The sequence below is a fragment of the Perca fluviatilis genome, chromosome 16, assembly GCF_010015445.1.
Source record: "Perca fluviatilis chromosome 16, GENO_Pfluv_1.0, whole genome shotgun sequence".
Taxonomy (NCBI): domain Eukaryota; kingdom Metazoa; phylum Chordata; class Actinopteri; order Perciformes; family Percidae; genus Perca; species Perca fluviatilis.
Genome location: NC_053127.1, coordinates 19,758,539 through 19,773,960, shown reverse-complemented (window position 1 = coordinate 19,773,960; position 15,422 = coordinate 19,758,539). Strand labels below are relative to the sequence as shown.

Below are 15,422 nucleotides of genomic sequence, written 5' to 3'. Positions count from 1 at the left end.
AATTAATAAGTTGACTTTTACATTTGCCTGTTTTTAGCTATCGACAGACTGTACAATTGTAAAATGTTATTATCCATATGTAACCACGTATTGTATTCTAAATCCCCATCAACAGCGCTGTGTGCAGTTTTATGAGACTCATTTCTCAAGATTGCATGTTTGTCAAACCTGTTAAAATGAATTATCTGCATGCTTAAGTTTTGTTGGAGTATTTATGTGTGTCTTTATGTGTGAGTGCAGGCTAACGTGCAACAAAGCAATGAGCTACTAAAGCAAAAATCACCAGTCACTCCAAATGGTTGAATAAGTGCATAACGTTTGGTCTGCACCCATATAAACAATTTAGTGTACAGGTGCACTTCAATATTTGCACTGCTAACCAGTAATGGCCCACCTTGCAGACAGTGCTAAGGACTTCCAGCGCTGTCTCACTGGGCTGTATGATGGCCAGGACAGGCTGATTGTTTGGCAGACACACCCAGGAGGGAGTCAGGTAATCAGGAACCCAAATGTCACTGTCTACATTTTGCTGAGGAAGACTTTTCACCGAGCCCTCTCTCTCCTTCTGAAAATGCAACACACACACACACACACACATACACACACACACACACACACACACAGAGTTAATGCATCTTTGAGTAGCCTTTGTGCTCAGTGAAAACAGAAGGCAACCCATAATAAATTCAATGGTATCATGAAAACCTTTCAGTTGTTCTAGTTCAGGTTCTGCGGAGTGAAGAATGAGAAAAACATATTCTATTATCCATAATTGCAATTGCTAAAATCATGTAGAAATCATCCTAATTCATCATTATTCCCCCAACAAACAGATTTGCTTAGATTGATTAGACAAATATAATGGAAACTGGCGGTGCCTGAAAGCAGCAAGAGATCTAATTACAAAATCTAATTCATTTGCGGTGATAAGAGCCTCTTGATGCAATTGTCTCCCTGCGTGGGTATGTGTTACATATGTGTGTGCATTCTGTTCAAAGCATAGTCTGTAACCTTTAAGCCCATCAGTCTGACCTCTGACAGTGTGGCAGCCATGTCAGCCTCTCTCCTCTGATTCTGTCCTGCTTGTGTCTTCTATTTGACCTCACACTGTCTGTCGCTGATACCTTATCGCCTCCTATCAAGTAACAGCATCCACAAACTCGTTTATTCTTTCATTCCTCTCATTGCCCCTCACACTAATGATTGACTCTCCTTCTGGTGGCCCTTCCCCTCTATCTGCACATCACTGCATCATCTTCCTCCCGCCCATCTTTCATTCACACCATACAATCTGCTGACTGTTAACAATTTGGCCTGGTGGTCCCTGTTTAAATGAGCTATCTGTATGTGTGTGTGTTTGTGTGTGTGTGTGTGTGTGTGTGTGTGTGTGTGTGTGTGTGTGTGTGTGTGTGTGTGTGTGTGTGTGTGTGTGTGTGTGTGTGTGTGTGTGTGTGTGTGTGTGTGTGTGTGTGCGTATGTGTCGGTTAGAGTGAAAGTGAGACAGCGAACAAAACAGAAGGAGCAAACTATATGCAAAAGTAAATTTTTTATGCACAAACAAACACACATTCAAATGTTCACTTGCATAAACAAAATACAGACACATGCACACACACACACACACACACATTTTCTCAGACAGACAACAGACCGGGGGGCCCATAACTAGTACCTCCCCCCAACTCCCTGAACTCCCCAGCCCTGCTCGGCACCATCTGGCTCTCCTCCTGGCCCATGTAGGATGCCACTGCTGGGGGGCGGGGGTCGTAGGCAGCACACTAAACTCTCTTTCTCTCTCACATTCCCTTTTTTCTCCATCAGTGGGATTCCTCAGAACAAACAGGTAATTGGGACAAGCCCATCAGATGTGAACATTTGGAACTAGCTACAGTAATCTTTCTGGAGATACTCATTTCTACTGAGGTAGCATTTCCAGCACTATGTACAACCAACTGAAGCACGTTACTTCCTATGCATTTCTTCACTGTCATCCCATACCCTGCCAGCTGAAGCTGGGCGTGGGTGGAAGGAAATCAATCTCCTATGGTGCCACTGGGGGCCTTCATGGTCAGAGTGGGTAAGTGCTGCAGAGTTTTCTTCCATCTACTGAGTTCAGACAGAGGCCCCGTCTTCCCTCCCCCTCCCTCATCTCTTCTGCATTCTACCAGTTCTCATAAAATATGGAGCTGGCTTGCTTGTCCTTGCACAACCCATGGGTAATTGGGCTTTTTTTCTTACAGTTCATATCAATTTAACCATTTACCAGCCTGTGATAAGGTACTCCTGGAAACCTACAATTCTATGGTAGCCTTGGATAATCTATTTTTCTCTTTGACAATATCATTAATTATTTTCAATTGTCTGTAAATTGTGGTCAATATGACATATACACAACAGCGCAGATGGTGTGAAACTGCCAGGTCCTTTGGTAGCAAATGTCTGCATAATTTGTTGAAACATCAGAAAGCTAATGAGCTGAACATATCAAATCAAATTTGTCTCAGAGGGATTAGCAGACAGAAATATCCTTACAGTTGAGCCAATGATGCTGATAGAGTTGGAATTGCCTGCAGCATATGAAAAGAATAAATGGGAATCTGTCAACACTGATTTGAAAACAGTGTTTGACATGCAAAAATATGGTAGAGAAGAAGGAGAATGGCATTATTTCTGGCTATGACGCATAGTGGTCAGTAGTAAGAAAAAACAGAAAGCAGTAATAAACCTAGTAATAAGTCCAGCACAGTCTGGTAAAGTAAATCATTTGTTGAGTGGTGCAGGAGGAGGCACAGCTGGAGAAGATGAAACGGGTTGTTTATCTACCACAAATAAACTCAAGAATCATCTGATAACACTGAGGAAAGACGAGATCTGCAGCTTTTAAAGTTTTATAGTCTACAAATTTCTCTCTAAACTCTTCAGCTAGGAGAGAAGTGGATGTCTGAAAACATTAAAGTGCTTGAAAATGACCTCAAGGAAATGCTCATTGATGCAGAAGGGTGCAGGGATTTTGTGCTTCCCCCAGATAACCCACCAAATGAAGAGTCAGTGCACCAAAGGATCTCAGTAAAGTGAATGGAGGTAGAAAATCTAGCGATGTTGCTGGCCTCAGGGTCTTAAGAAGCCTGTACCCATTATACAAGTACAAAGGTTCATCAGATGCCCCAGTGACTTTTATGTCGGCTTTTGCGAAAGGCAAACAATGACAAGGAATTAGCCTACAGCTACATGAGATCTGTTTCTCTGTAGTGAATGCCAAACTAGGAAAGGGGGGAGGAACTTAGTGTTTAGCCTTCGGAAGAGTAGTACTGTATAGACATGAACAGTTACCACAATGGAAATGGACAAAGTTTGGGCCTACTTGCAATCAACTCTTACCTCTAATTTTCAACAGCAAACCTTTTCCAAATTTTATTTATACAATTTTAGTTCATCTTGGTCAACATTAAAACAGGACATGTACAAAATAACACACATCTAAAATGGCAAGAGGGATGCAATTCTATTATGGTCCTTAATATAAAGGGACATTTGTGTTGTGTTGGTTCTTTTGACTAGTAAAGATGGCTGAGCTCTTACAGATTTCTCACTGGCAGAGTCTTCAAACATGCGCTCCAATGGCTTTTTCACTGGCTCCATCCCATCAACAAACACCTGCAACCACACAGAGAACAGGACATTGCATTTGCATTCAAATATATCACATTCACAACAGTAATTACATGTACAAGAAGGCACTCTCAACATCTCAACAACACTGAACAATTTATCTGCATTATGTTTATGTTTATTACCATCTTACAGTTTTACCATTTCAAATACCCAATCAAAAGCTTGTAGTATAGATGTGTCACTATGGAAACCTGGTTGATTGAAGGATGTCCCTTGGACTTCCTCTTTGAGGTGGTGTCCAGACCCCAAAGGGAGGAGAAACGGCTACGACGTTTACTGAACGTACGAGGCATGGCCTGGTTCCGCTTCCTGATGCTGCTTTCTGTACGGGCTGACACCTGTAACAGTGATAATTACAGAAAACATGAATGCAATGGAATTTGAACCTTAATTATAGAGTTGTATGACAGTCTATCCAAATTGTTATTTTAACAACGTTATTTTACATTGAAAGACATAAAGGTTTTACTTGGACTTGTATGTATCTCCTTTGTAGATAAAGATTACATTGTATACAATTACAATAATCCACTTACAATCCACGTATCCATATCTGTTACTAAGCTTTACATATCTTACATCTAAATGACCTGCCATCTACAAAAGGGTTTAGAGTCTAGCATGGCATTGTCTACCCAGCTTGTCAAATCCAGTATCTATTGAGCATTTGAGAGACAAGAATGCAATGCACAAAATGTTTTGCGTGGAGTATATGTATATGTGGTATATGTAATTTCTGAAGTACTTTAAAATAATTCAGGTTCACAGTTTGTGAAATATTCTGAAAAGCATTTCTCATAACTCAACTATTGTATTATGACGAGGATATTTGATACTAATCTCCTTCTTATGCTTTGGTTTTATTAAAGTGTTGAGCTGCTGTTTAAATGAACAGACTAAGAAAAAATACTGGGGGACTACGTATGTATACTGTACACTGACAGCAGTGGCTGTCTGTGTTTGTTCTATGAGTCACTTCATTCATTCATACATACAGTATAAATACTCACACACAGTCATGTAAACACACCAACATATAAAACACATATTTTTAGCTGTACAGTATATACTAATGGTACATACTGAACACACTCAACCTCTCATCTCCTTCAGTGACCCACTACACATTCAAAGAGAAACCATTCTTGGCATTTCTGGGTTAATTCAAATTGGACTACTGGGCTATGAGCAGATCTTATTCCCCTGTATGTGTGTATGTATGTATGTATGTATGTATGTATGTATGTATGTATGTATGTATGTATGTATGTATGTACGTACTGTATGTGCACATACAGTACTTCTGTGGGTGTGTGCTTATTGGTCTCCTCACCAGTCACTGCTCAGGAGACACACACACACTTCAAACATAATAGGTCAAACTGTCTTCAAGACTCTTCTTATGTAAGCTGCATGCAAGATGCCTTTTTACGGCCTATTGTATTACTTTGTCCTTGTTGGCTACGGATAATAACCACTGAATAACGTAAAAGAAAATATATTTAGTTGTTCCTTTTGTGACTGAGTTATAGGCATTATGAATTGATTCATTTAAATGTTAAATTAAATACCAAGTTCTATTCTTTATTTTGTTAATGTATTTAATTTTCATTTAGTTTATATAGTAAAGTATATAGTGCCCATTTATAGCAGTATTTAACTAATGCAAAAATGACATTTTAAATGTGGAAAAAGAGATGTGATAATGAACTTAGAGGGAAAGAAGACGGAGAAAAACTGAGATGGTGTGAGAGAAGAGGAAAGGGTGAAGAAAATAAGGCGGATATGAAGGAGAGACAGAGAGAGCGAGACAAAGGAAGTGAGGGTGTAGGCAGTAAAAGGAAAAGGGGGTCAACAGAGCAGAGTGTTAAGTCTGTTAGTGGGAAAGTGCCTCAGGGATGGCAGCTTACTAACAGAGTTGTATTGATCCACCAGTCACAAAAAAACACTATCAACCTCTGTAAGTGTGTATGTTTGGTTTATCCGATGGCCGGATTGTATGAAACTGGCCCATAGAGATATCGCTTCCACCTCTTTCTCTCTGCTCTGCTTTGTTCCCTGAATTATATTTGGCAGAGCGCACAGCCGCATATATAGATCATTCCATCTATGGTGGCGTTCCATTCTGTACATTCTTGGAGTGCTCAAGGTGACAACGAGAGCACGGTTCAGAGCTCTGAGCTAATGACTTGGCTTTTAGCAACAGCTAAAGCAGTAAACAGGACCGATGAATGAGAGAATGATCTGAATGTGTAAGGTGAAGACAGTTTGTGGTATGTAAATGCAAGCATGCATCTAGCTTCCTGTATCCTTACAGGGAACACAATATCCATGAAAGGATAAAAAAGTGCAATACTCTAAAGTGAGGACAATTTAGTTTGGTCCTCATTTTCTTAATAGGCTAGTTTAGATTCAGGTTAAATATGAGTTTTAAGTTGAAATTTAATGCCATATCGTTAATTTTCAATTTTATTTCCTCTGTCGGGAGTCGCAGCTGAGAACAGCATTTATGAGAAAATTATAAGAGTAAATTAAAATGTATTTTACTAGACACTGTAAGGGTCAAATACAACAGAAATAATTCAGCGGTGAGGCAGAGGCTCAATAGAGACCAATTATGTCACCATTGCAGTGAGCTTTACTGTGGATTGCTTCTAATGAAAACTCTGTACTGAGGGCTTCAACATTTCGTCAGGGCTGGCCCAATGTAACAACTAATGGCAATATGAACAAAAAGTCAATTAATTACTTAAAATTATAAGTTAAGTGTGTTGACTTTTGCAACATTTGGGCAGTTTATCGAGGTGTGTACTAGCTCCACTTGGAAGCACTTAGAATTTCTAAACTGTTAGACTTCCTAAAACAGTCTAATATAGTCAGCTAGTGTGCAAAGCTGATATAGGGATGTTCATTATTTAGCCTTCCCTTTTCTGCTTCCTCCTAATTAACCATGGTTAAGTTGTAGTCTGTTTAAACCTCAGGCTACATGCAATGTCTATTAGTTTGCAGATTTGTTAGGAAAGCAGAAATAATTTTATTGGGCGTATGTGACAAGATAACAACCAGATAAACACACCCACTCTACAAGCTGGGCTCGTTTCAAGGGGCAGCAGTTGGAAGCCTCTCACGCAATGCTTACTAGGACATGTCGAGACACGTGGGACAGAATTTGAGTTTTGCATTAAGGAGCCCTGATTAGGCTTTAAGAGTCCAATTACAGCAAGTGAGGAAAACAGTAAGAATGAATAGCCCCACACGAGTACTAAAAAATGTGTGTGCATGAATGTGAGTGGATGCATTTTCCATACCAGTGCATGGAAGGAAGAGACAGAGAAGATGCCCAGTCGTCCCATGGCCAACTTGGTGGGACGCGAGGCGAAGCCCAGCAGGCGTTTAGGGTTCGGAGGTTCGCCGCCCTGCAGACTGGCCAGGTAGCACCGACAGCGGAACAGATCCATGTGAAACCGCTCCAAGTTCTGCTCCCACAGGAAGATCTAACAAAGGGAAAGATGAGTAAAAAGTTAAAGGGATGGATTTGTGATTACGCAAGATAAGCTAACTATGTTGATTAGATCCAGATTTATCTATGGAACTGCTCCAGATTTGGCCACTGATAGATATATATATATATATATATATATATATATATATATATATATATATATATATATATATATATATATATATATATATATACTGTATATATATATGCATAAAATATCACCCTTTGTTAGATGGTTATTTGGTCATTTCAGGAGGAGTGAGATGTGGTCGTGCTGAAACCCCTGTGGAGAGGTATTACTCACCAACACAACCCCCACCAGTCGCCGACCTGCTGTGCTATGTGCAATGTATCACAGGGTGGGCCGTGGGAGGTTGAACACAGACACACACACACACACACACACACACACACACACACACACACACTCACACTCACACACACACACACACACACACACACACACACACACACACACACACACACACACAGACACTCGCAATGAAACACAATCTAGACGTAATTTGCACTGGTTCCTGCCTTCCCCTATTTGTTCAAGGACTTAACACAACTGCTATTTGAGTCTTTAATTCATCATAGATCACAGGCCTGTCTATTTATCTAAACTCATTTTGTAGATTAATGTGGTTCCAGATACTGATCTTGAAACAGTCAGACAGACAAAGGTCAGGTTAAGGCTTTTTCACTCCTTAGATCCCACAGTTTTGGTTAATGTGCCTTTATAGTAGGCAATCAAAATCCTAGTCTTTTCTCAGAAATTGGAGGTGTTCTGCATGGTTGAGGTTAACCACTTCCTGATGCTTTTTATGTAATATTGTTTTCCTTTAGTGACTATCAACAAAATGCCACACACATACACAGACAGAGAGGCTTGCTCCCACAAGGAGCCCTATTGTTTGAGGGCACATTCTTAAACTCTTCTGTGCAATGCTGCTTTAACATCCAGCAGCAAATCAAGACATGCATGGAGTAAGAATAAAGCAACACATGCAATTTTCCACTGAAGGTGAAAAGATGTGATCCTAGAATAGCCTTGAAATTCCAGCTGTGACTCGTTTCAAAACAGCTATTGAAGATGGAATAATTAGCAAGAGATTTCAGGCTCACCTGCCGGCTAATAGTATGCATTGCATGTGTTTCAACATGTGTTATGAATATTCTGCATTCTGCTGCACTTGAATGTGTTTATAAATGAGCACCGGTCGGAATGTTTGAACACATCTGCCGTTGCAAGTACTCCTTAAGAACATTTTGTCTGGATGACGCCATGCAGCCAGTAAAGATGATTTAGTGCCGAGATTTCAGTGTGTGAGAGCATCAGAGCAGTTTAAAGGAACAAACGTGCATCTGTAAAGCCCCTGAGGTGTTTTCACTCAACTCAACTGGAGGTTAAAGGCACTCAGTTGGGTGCTCAACATATGAGATCACAAAACTGGTTATATCAGCATCACATAGACATAAAGTAACTCATTTGCAGTATGATAGTATGAAAAGGCCTTTTCACTCTGAGACTGATTCCTCTCTTTTTGACCGTGCCTTGCTGTTACTGTATGAACAGCAGCTTTAATCTATTTCAGTACTTTCAGAGTTCCTGACTCATAACTCCCTTTTGCCTCCTTCCGTCCCTGCTCCATACCTGCTCCAGTATGGTTTTCCTCTTCTTGGCATCAGTGACGGTCGACAGCTGCATGTCTCCCATCTTCTTCATCTTCTCGTCCATGTCGATCTTCTGCTCCAGCTTGCGGATCTCGGTTCGCAGCAGTCGCACTGTATCCTCCCTGTGGTGTTGCCGAGCCAGAGCAGCAGCGCACGCAGAGTGGATCGCCGTGATCCAGTTCTCCAGTTCTGTCTGCCCTGACGTCTGACAGGAGAGGGAAAAAGGGAAAAAGAATTGGTGATATCTCTGAAGAATAAGTCCAAGGGAAAAGAAATCAAGAAATTGACAGCAAAAGATAATTGAAGAATAATGGAATCTCATCATTATTTAATACTTATCTTCCTATTCACTGATTGAATGTCACTGTCGACAGCTGCCATGCATATAAATAAACACATTTTAATTTTACACAATGGTCACCGTGGTGGATCACTGTCACAGTATGACAGTGTGGCCTTTAAACATGTCAGACATTAAACAAACACATGGACACTGGACAGGCTTATCTCCCACACATGGCTAAATGTCATGTACTTGTGTACCACACACACGCACACACATCCACACACATCCACACAAACACACACACACACACACACACATTCGCATTCACTCACACACACACACACACACACACACACACACACACACACACACACATACACACAAACACCTTGGAGAAATTAGGTCTCTTTTTATTCCCATTCATGTCTCTCTTGGTGATCTGTTGACATCTTGGAGTCGCAAAACACAATGAAATAACTGAAAAACTATTTTTGACTATGAAATAAAACAGCCTTAACTGTATGTTTGAGTAAAATACTTCCCTTCCCCCCTTGTTTTTGTAAGAAGGTGCACTGTTGCATCCCATGGATGATTTAAATACCAGTGTCTCTCACCTGGAAGAGAAAGGCGTCTCCCACTGAGTTGCTGAGGCAGAAGACAAAGTCTTTCTTGGGGTGTTCAGGTACGGCCTGGACAATGCTGTTCTCCACCCACAAAGCATGTTTGGGAACGCTGTTATGGTCGATCCCAGAACGACCGTCTGACTCGTACAGGAAAAGAGTGCAGCCTTGAAGAACACAGAAGAAAAAGATGGAGAGAAAAAAAGACAATGTTCTTACTGATGTGCCATTAAGTATTGCATTTGCCATGTTATTTAATTTTATTGAATCCAAAATTGTACCTTTTCCAGAGGTACTTTGTAGTACCTGTGTTTAAGGTACATTATTGATCCCCAAAGGTATAATACTGTCCCTTTAGAAGGTACAAACAAGTAAGGTACAATTTTGTTCCTCTGACTAACGGTACAACAGTGTACCTTTGAGGGTACCACCCCAGTGACCAGCTTTTGTTGCTTAAAGGTACTGTTTTGTACTTTTTTTCTGAGAGTGGAAAACAAGGTTTTTCAGCACTTAATTGCAATAATATACAAAGTGTATGAAAAATACATCAAAAACTAAAATAACAAAATGTTTCCCTTTTATACTAATATTGTATTTAATCCATCATTGGTATTTAAGCAAGATAATTAAACAAAAATTTAAACCATAGTTGTTTGTATAACATGAGGTCAGGAGGAATACTATGAGACAATTTGATATTTATTTAAGGTGTTGGGGGACAGGAGGCAGGCTGGAATGCAGCTGCTGTATTTTGTTCATTTCACAAGGACGAGATTGGAATCGACACGGATGCCGGCGTAAAATTAAATTGTGATGAGGCTGAGCAGAGAAAAAATGTAAGGCCACACAGAAAAGGGTGGGTGAGGACAGTAGAGGTGACAAACAAGGGCATCAACTGTGTTAAGACTGATGTGATTACAGTCTAACAGGGGAGAGAGAGTGGGAGATTAAACAGCTGGGGTCAGGTTAAGATGTTTATCCGAAGGTGACATTATGGCTGCACGGTTTTGTTTTAAATCAAACACAGGTAAACAAAAATATCTTAAACATAAAAGTATGAGAGTCTATGCCCTAATATATGCTCACCTTTCAGAGAGACCCAGTAGTGTTTCCACTTGCGCCTTGTTGCAGGTTCCACCTTCTTGTTTTTCTTATGGACCAAGAAGTTCTTCACAGCCAGAGCCCCTGCTTTCCTGACTATGCCTTGTGCGCAGCCAATCAGAGTGTCCGATGGATATGCACAACTGAGTGTGCCGCTGCTCTGCTCATCACTCACAGCGGAGCTAGCCTCCTCCGTGCAGTCCCTACCCTGATGTGTCTGACGAGAGAACGATGGAAAAAATTGAACAACAAAAAAAACGTTGTATTTATCGTTTCTGTAATACCTGTATAACACAGACACACACGCACAAAGTAACCAACCCAGGCTTGATTGTCCAGCTCCTTCCGGAAATTCTCATACACTCCTCCCCTGCCTCCCTCGCTGCCACGTCCTTCTCCTCCTCCTGCACTGCTGCTCCCGCTGTCGCTCCCGTTGAAAACACTGCTCTCAGCAGCCGAGTATACTGAGAAAGAGGCCGACATGGTCTTACAGCGGCGTGACACCAACTCTCCATCCCGGTCTATCTCTGTGGTGACGCCATCGATGCCACTGTCACCATACTCACTTCCCTCGCCCAAAACACCAGAGATGTCCTGCCAGACAGAAAAACACAGCAGAAACAGAAGTGATTTACTTTTATTTATTTACCTAATATAGTAAATACAGAAACTAATACATTTCATAGCCAAAAGCGCGCACACACACACACACACACACACACACACACACACACACACACGCTCACTCACAGAAATCATGCAGATTCACAGGACAATTTACAACTGTGGCAAAGTAATCTGAAAGTAACTGACTGTAATCAGAATACACTAACCCACACACACACACACACACACACACACACATATTCTTCAATGCATTTCTTTAAAAAAAAAAGCTTTTCACTTTGAGCAAGAGGTTCTCTGTGCTTTCACACTTTTCTTTCTCCCACTGTTATTTTTCTCTTTGTTTTGATGTGTTATCTGTCTATTTATATCCGGTCAAACAACCCCTTAAGCCTGGCTAGATGAATTTATAATAAGCACTTAGGGTGCTCTGCTATCCAAGGGTGCTTGGGGGTTCTGGGAAAGAGTTGAACGAAAAGCCTGCTTGGCTATTTTAGCACTTCCTTCTTATTTGGCGACTTTTTTTAAATCAATGAAAATTACAGAAAGCACACGATAATTCTTTATTTTACAGATGTAGTTTAGGTTTGTCCATTGAATCTTTTATTAAAAGGGCTTCTTGGTGATACATTACAGTGAGTTTGCTTCCTTTTGTATCGTTTGGGTGAATCTGCTTTTGTAAGATCGTATATCGCATGGTTATGCGTGTTACAGTAGGGCTGTGTGGTTTGTGAATGGGGTATGAAAGATATTAAGCTTTTTATGCCTTCATTTCTGAAAGGGGAATGGAGAAACCAGGCCAGTTTTGGACTAGTAGTCCCACAACAAATTTGTATCTGACTCCTTGTAATCCCTTTCCTCGCTACACAAATATACACACATACATGGATGTGCATACATAACGTGCACACATACAACTGCATAGCATGAGCACACACGGGAAAATGTCTCTGATTGTCAACAAAATAGTAATTGCTGTCGTCTGTCATGTCACCCCCTGAACTTCCTGGGTACTACTGGTAAACAAAGTCCTCTATCATTCTATGTTTAGGGGTCTGCATTTCAGAAACGAGAGACAGAAGAGACATAATACAACAGAAAAGTACAGAAAGGAGGCTTAACCTAATTAATGTTTCGTCGGCTTTGCATATTTGTTCATATATATTCTTAAAATGTAATCTAACCTGAGTAGTTTGTGCTCGACGTCCCTGGAAAGCAGGGCATGGTGCAGCAGGCATGCCAAGCCCTGCCAAGCCCTCTGATAGGCAGTGGGAGCGTCGGCAGGGGAGCGTGAATGCTCCATAGACGCCACCATCCTCCTCGGTTGGAGACATCAACCCCTCCTCCCCTTCTCCATCCTCATGGCACTGGGCTTCTCTCCGGTTTTTAGCGTAGCGGCTCCTCTGCCCCCTGAGGCCAGGACTCTGCTGGCTGCACAGATGGTCCAAAGACGATGCCCTTTCAGCTGAGCCTGGAATATCCACAGTTAGTTATTGCAGGGCAGTGTGTGTGTGTGTGTGTGTGTGTGTGTGTGTGTGTGTGTGTGTGTGTGTGTGTGTGTTGTAATGTAACGAAGTACAAATACTTTGCTACTGTACTGTACTGTAGAATTTTTACATATCTGTACTTCGTTATTTATATTTCCGGAAACTTTCACTTTTACTCCACTACATTTCCCCTAAGCAACTTAGTCACTCGTTACTACAAAATAAAATCAGAAGAAATTTGTTACACTGGAAAAAAGCAGGATTGGTGAATCATTGCTCCTAAATTGCCAAGATAATGCACCCTCCATTCCAGTTGGTGACCTAATGCCTGTTTGTTACCAAGTGGCAAAAAAAAACCATAGGCCAAAACTTAAGAAGAAGAGGAGGAAGCATAATGACTAGGGTTGGGTACCGTTTGGATTTTTACGATTCCGATGCCGAACCGGTACTTTTAAAACGATTCCGATTCCTAACCGATTCCTAAACTGATTCTTGAAAAACTGAAAAATGACAGAAGAAAGAAAGGCTTTTTTATGGAGTTTTTTTGTTAAATTGAAAATGATTTAAATTGAACACTATATTAACGTTTTAAAGTACTTACGTACGGGAAAATATTTCAGTCGGAACCGAAACGAGGAACCGAAATTTGCGTTCTAATCCGGTCCGAATACTACCGTTTGCGTAGGAACCAGGACCATAGTGGAACCGGGTTTCGGTACCCAACCCTAATAATGACTGATGTCATGGAAGCACCTGGTGCAGGCTGTGCCGCCATGGTAACAGACGATGACCACCCCGACGACAGTGGTGATGAAGATAACGTTACATACCTTTGGCCATAAAGTTCATAATCAAAGTTTTTTTTACTTTTACCTCTAATACGTGTAAATTGTCCTTCTATGAATCTGTATGGTTTTGTGTGTGTGTGTGTGTGTGTGTGTGTGTATGCAGCAAGCCCATCCATTATTCTGAGCTAGCAGCACTTCGACCTTCAGCAGTTAAGTTACCAGCTACCGCTTGCTGTCGCCCTGAACTCCAGCAGCTCCTGCACAGCGCCAGTTAATCTAACAAGCCTGTGATCAACTAAACTAATGTAACTAGTGGATGACAGCTAATCCTCAATCAGTAGATTTTTTTTTTCCACGAATCAAATCAAACTAGAACCCCTGCAGACATGCACAGATATACATCAAACATATTTCTCAACAATCAGTCACCATTCATTTGTATTCAATTGTATTATGTAGGATAATAGACTATATTTGTTCGTGTGAGTGTGTCTATTACCATCCTGACCTGCATTGCCTCCGGGGCATGTGAACTGCTCCTCCTCCTCTTCTTCTCCTCCATCTATTATCTCCTCAGTGCTGGTCAGATGCTCCTGGCTCAGGTCAGACAGAGAGAACTCCAGGCTGTCTTCTCTCCACATGTCCGCTGACTTGGACCTCTTCTTTTTAAAACTCCCTCCCTCCCGTGGACCCTCAGTCATTCGCTGGAGGTACCTTTCCTCATCAACAACGTCTCCCTCCACCTCCCCCATGGAGTCCTCTCCTCCATCATGAGCGATAGTGTCCGCCTCTGAGGTTTCAGGAGTTGGTGTGGCCAAGGGGTCGTCATCGTGTTGATAGGACTCTGGCCTCATTGTCATAGCAACGCGCTGTGTCCAGTGAGGGTTGATGCCGAACTCTCCAAACGCATCCGTTACATTGAAAGGTTCCAGTCCGTTTTCTGCTAAGGATTGTGGGATGCTAGGTGTGCTGGAAGAGCGAGTTGAGGCATCAGAGTTTCTGTGTTCCTGTTTCACTGAAGAAGAGTGCCGGGAACGGCAGGTGATTGGCTGCTTGCTGGAGAGACGGAGTGACCTGGACGTATGCTTGCGGGAGAGATGTCCCGTCGCATTGCCATAGAAACCACTTTCAACATTCTGACTTTCCACGTTTCCCATGATGCAACTGTAGATTAAGGATGAAACATACATATATATCTTAAGATTGTTCCCATTATCCCTGAATTTAGGCTTCATTTACATACATTGAAAAAGTAGTGATGTCAGTGTTTTATACCTACTTTTTTGCCACATCTGTTATTTATATCTAACATCTGTATTGATTAACTGGCACACTGATCACCTGAGCTCATACCAAACTGAACCGGAGTTCTATTATATTTATGTTAAGTTCATTAACCTCATACCATGATACCACTGGTCTAAGAGGGGGTGGGGGTGCCAGATCCCTCGTTTAAAATGGAGAGTATTACATTTACGAGCAACAGCACACATTTGTGTATCTACCAGCTGTTTGTGATGATCTAATTTACAGCAACATTAAATTTGCTGTTATGTCTGTGATTAAGTCTGGGTTTCTTTAAGTTTCTATATAGATATGGATTTTGTTTAATTATTGAGAGATATACACTCTGCTTTTAAATCATTAACACACTGTTGGCCTTGT

General features: G+C 41.3%; 1 protein-coding gene across 3 annotated transcripts in view; it reads right to left on the bottom strand.

Moving 5' to 3' along the window:
- The window catches only part of tiam1a (TIAM Rac1 associated GEF 1a), a 57,088-nt gene that overhangs the window by 24,820 nt on the left and 16,846 nt on the right, over positions 1–15,422 (bottom strand). For 2 of the 3 annotated variants that reach the window (XM_039777505.1, XM_039777507.1), the window contains 10 exons: positions 14,266–14,921; positions 12,667–12,953; positions 11,180–11,452; positions 10,844–11,075; positions 9,752–9,924; positions 8,832–9,056; positions 6,981–7,166; positions 3,864–4,010; positions 3,580–3,654; positions 395–565 (listed from right to left, as the gene is read on the bottom strand). In XM_039777505.1, the coding sequence (XP_039633439.1) occupies positions 395–565; positions 3,580–3,654; positions 3,864–4,010; positions 6,981–7,166; positions 8,832–9,056; positions 9,752–9,924; positions 10,844–11,075; positions 11,180–11,452; positions 12,667–12,953; positions 14,266–14,921 (2,425 nt within the window). The remainder of the gene's footprint in view (positions 1–394; positions 566–3,579; positions 3,655–3,863; positions 4,011–6,980; positions 7,167–8,831; positions 9,057–9,751; positions 9,925–10,843; positions 11,076–11,179; positions 11,453–12,666; positions 12,954–14,265; positions 14,922–15,422) is intronic. The other variant, XM_039777506.1, reaches the window with a different exon arrangement.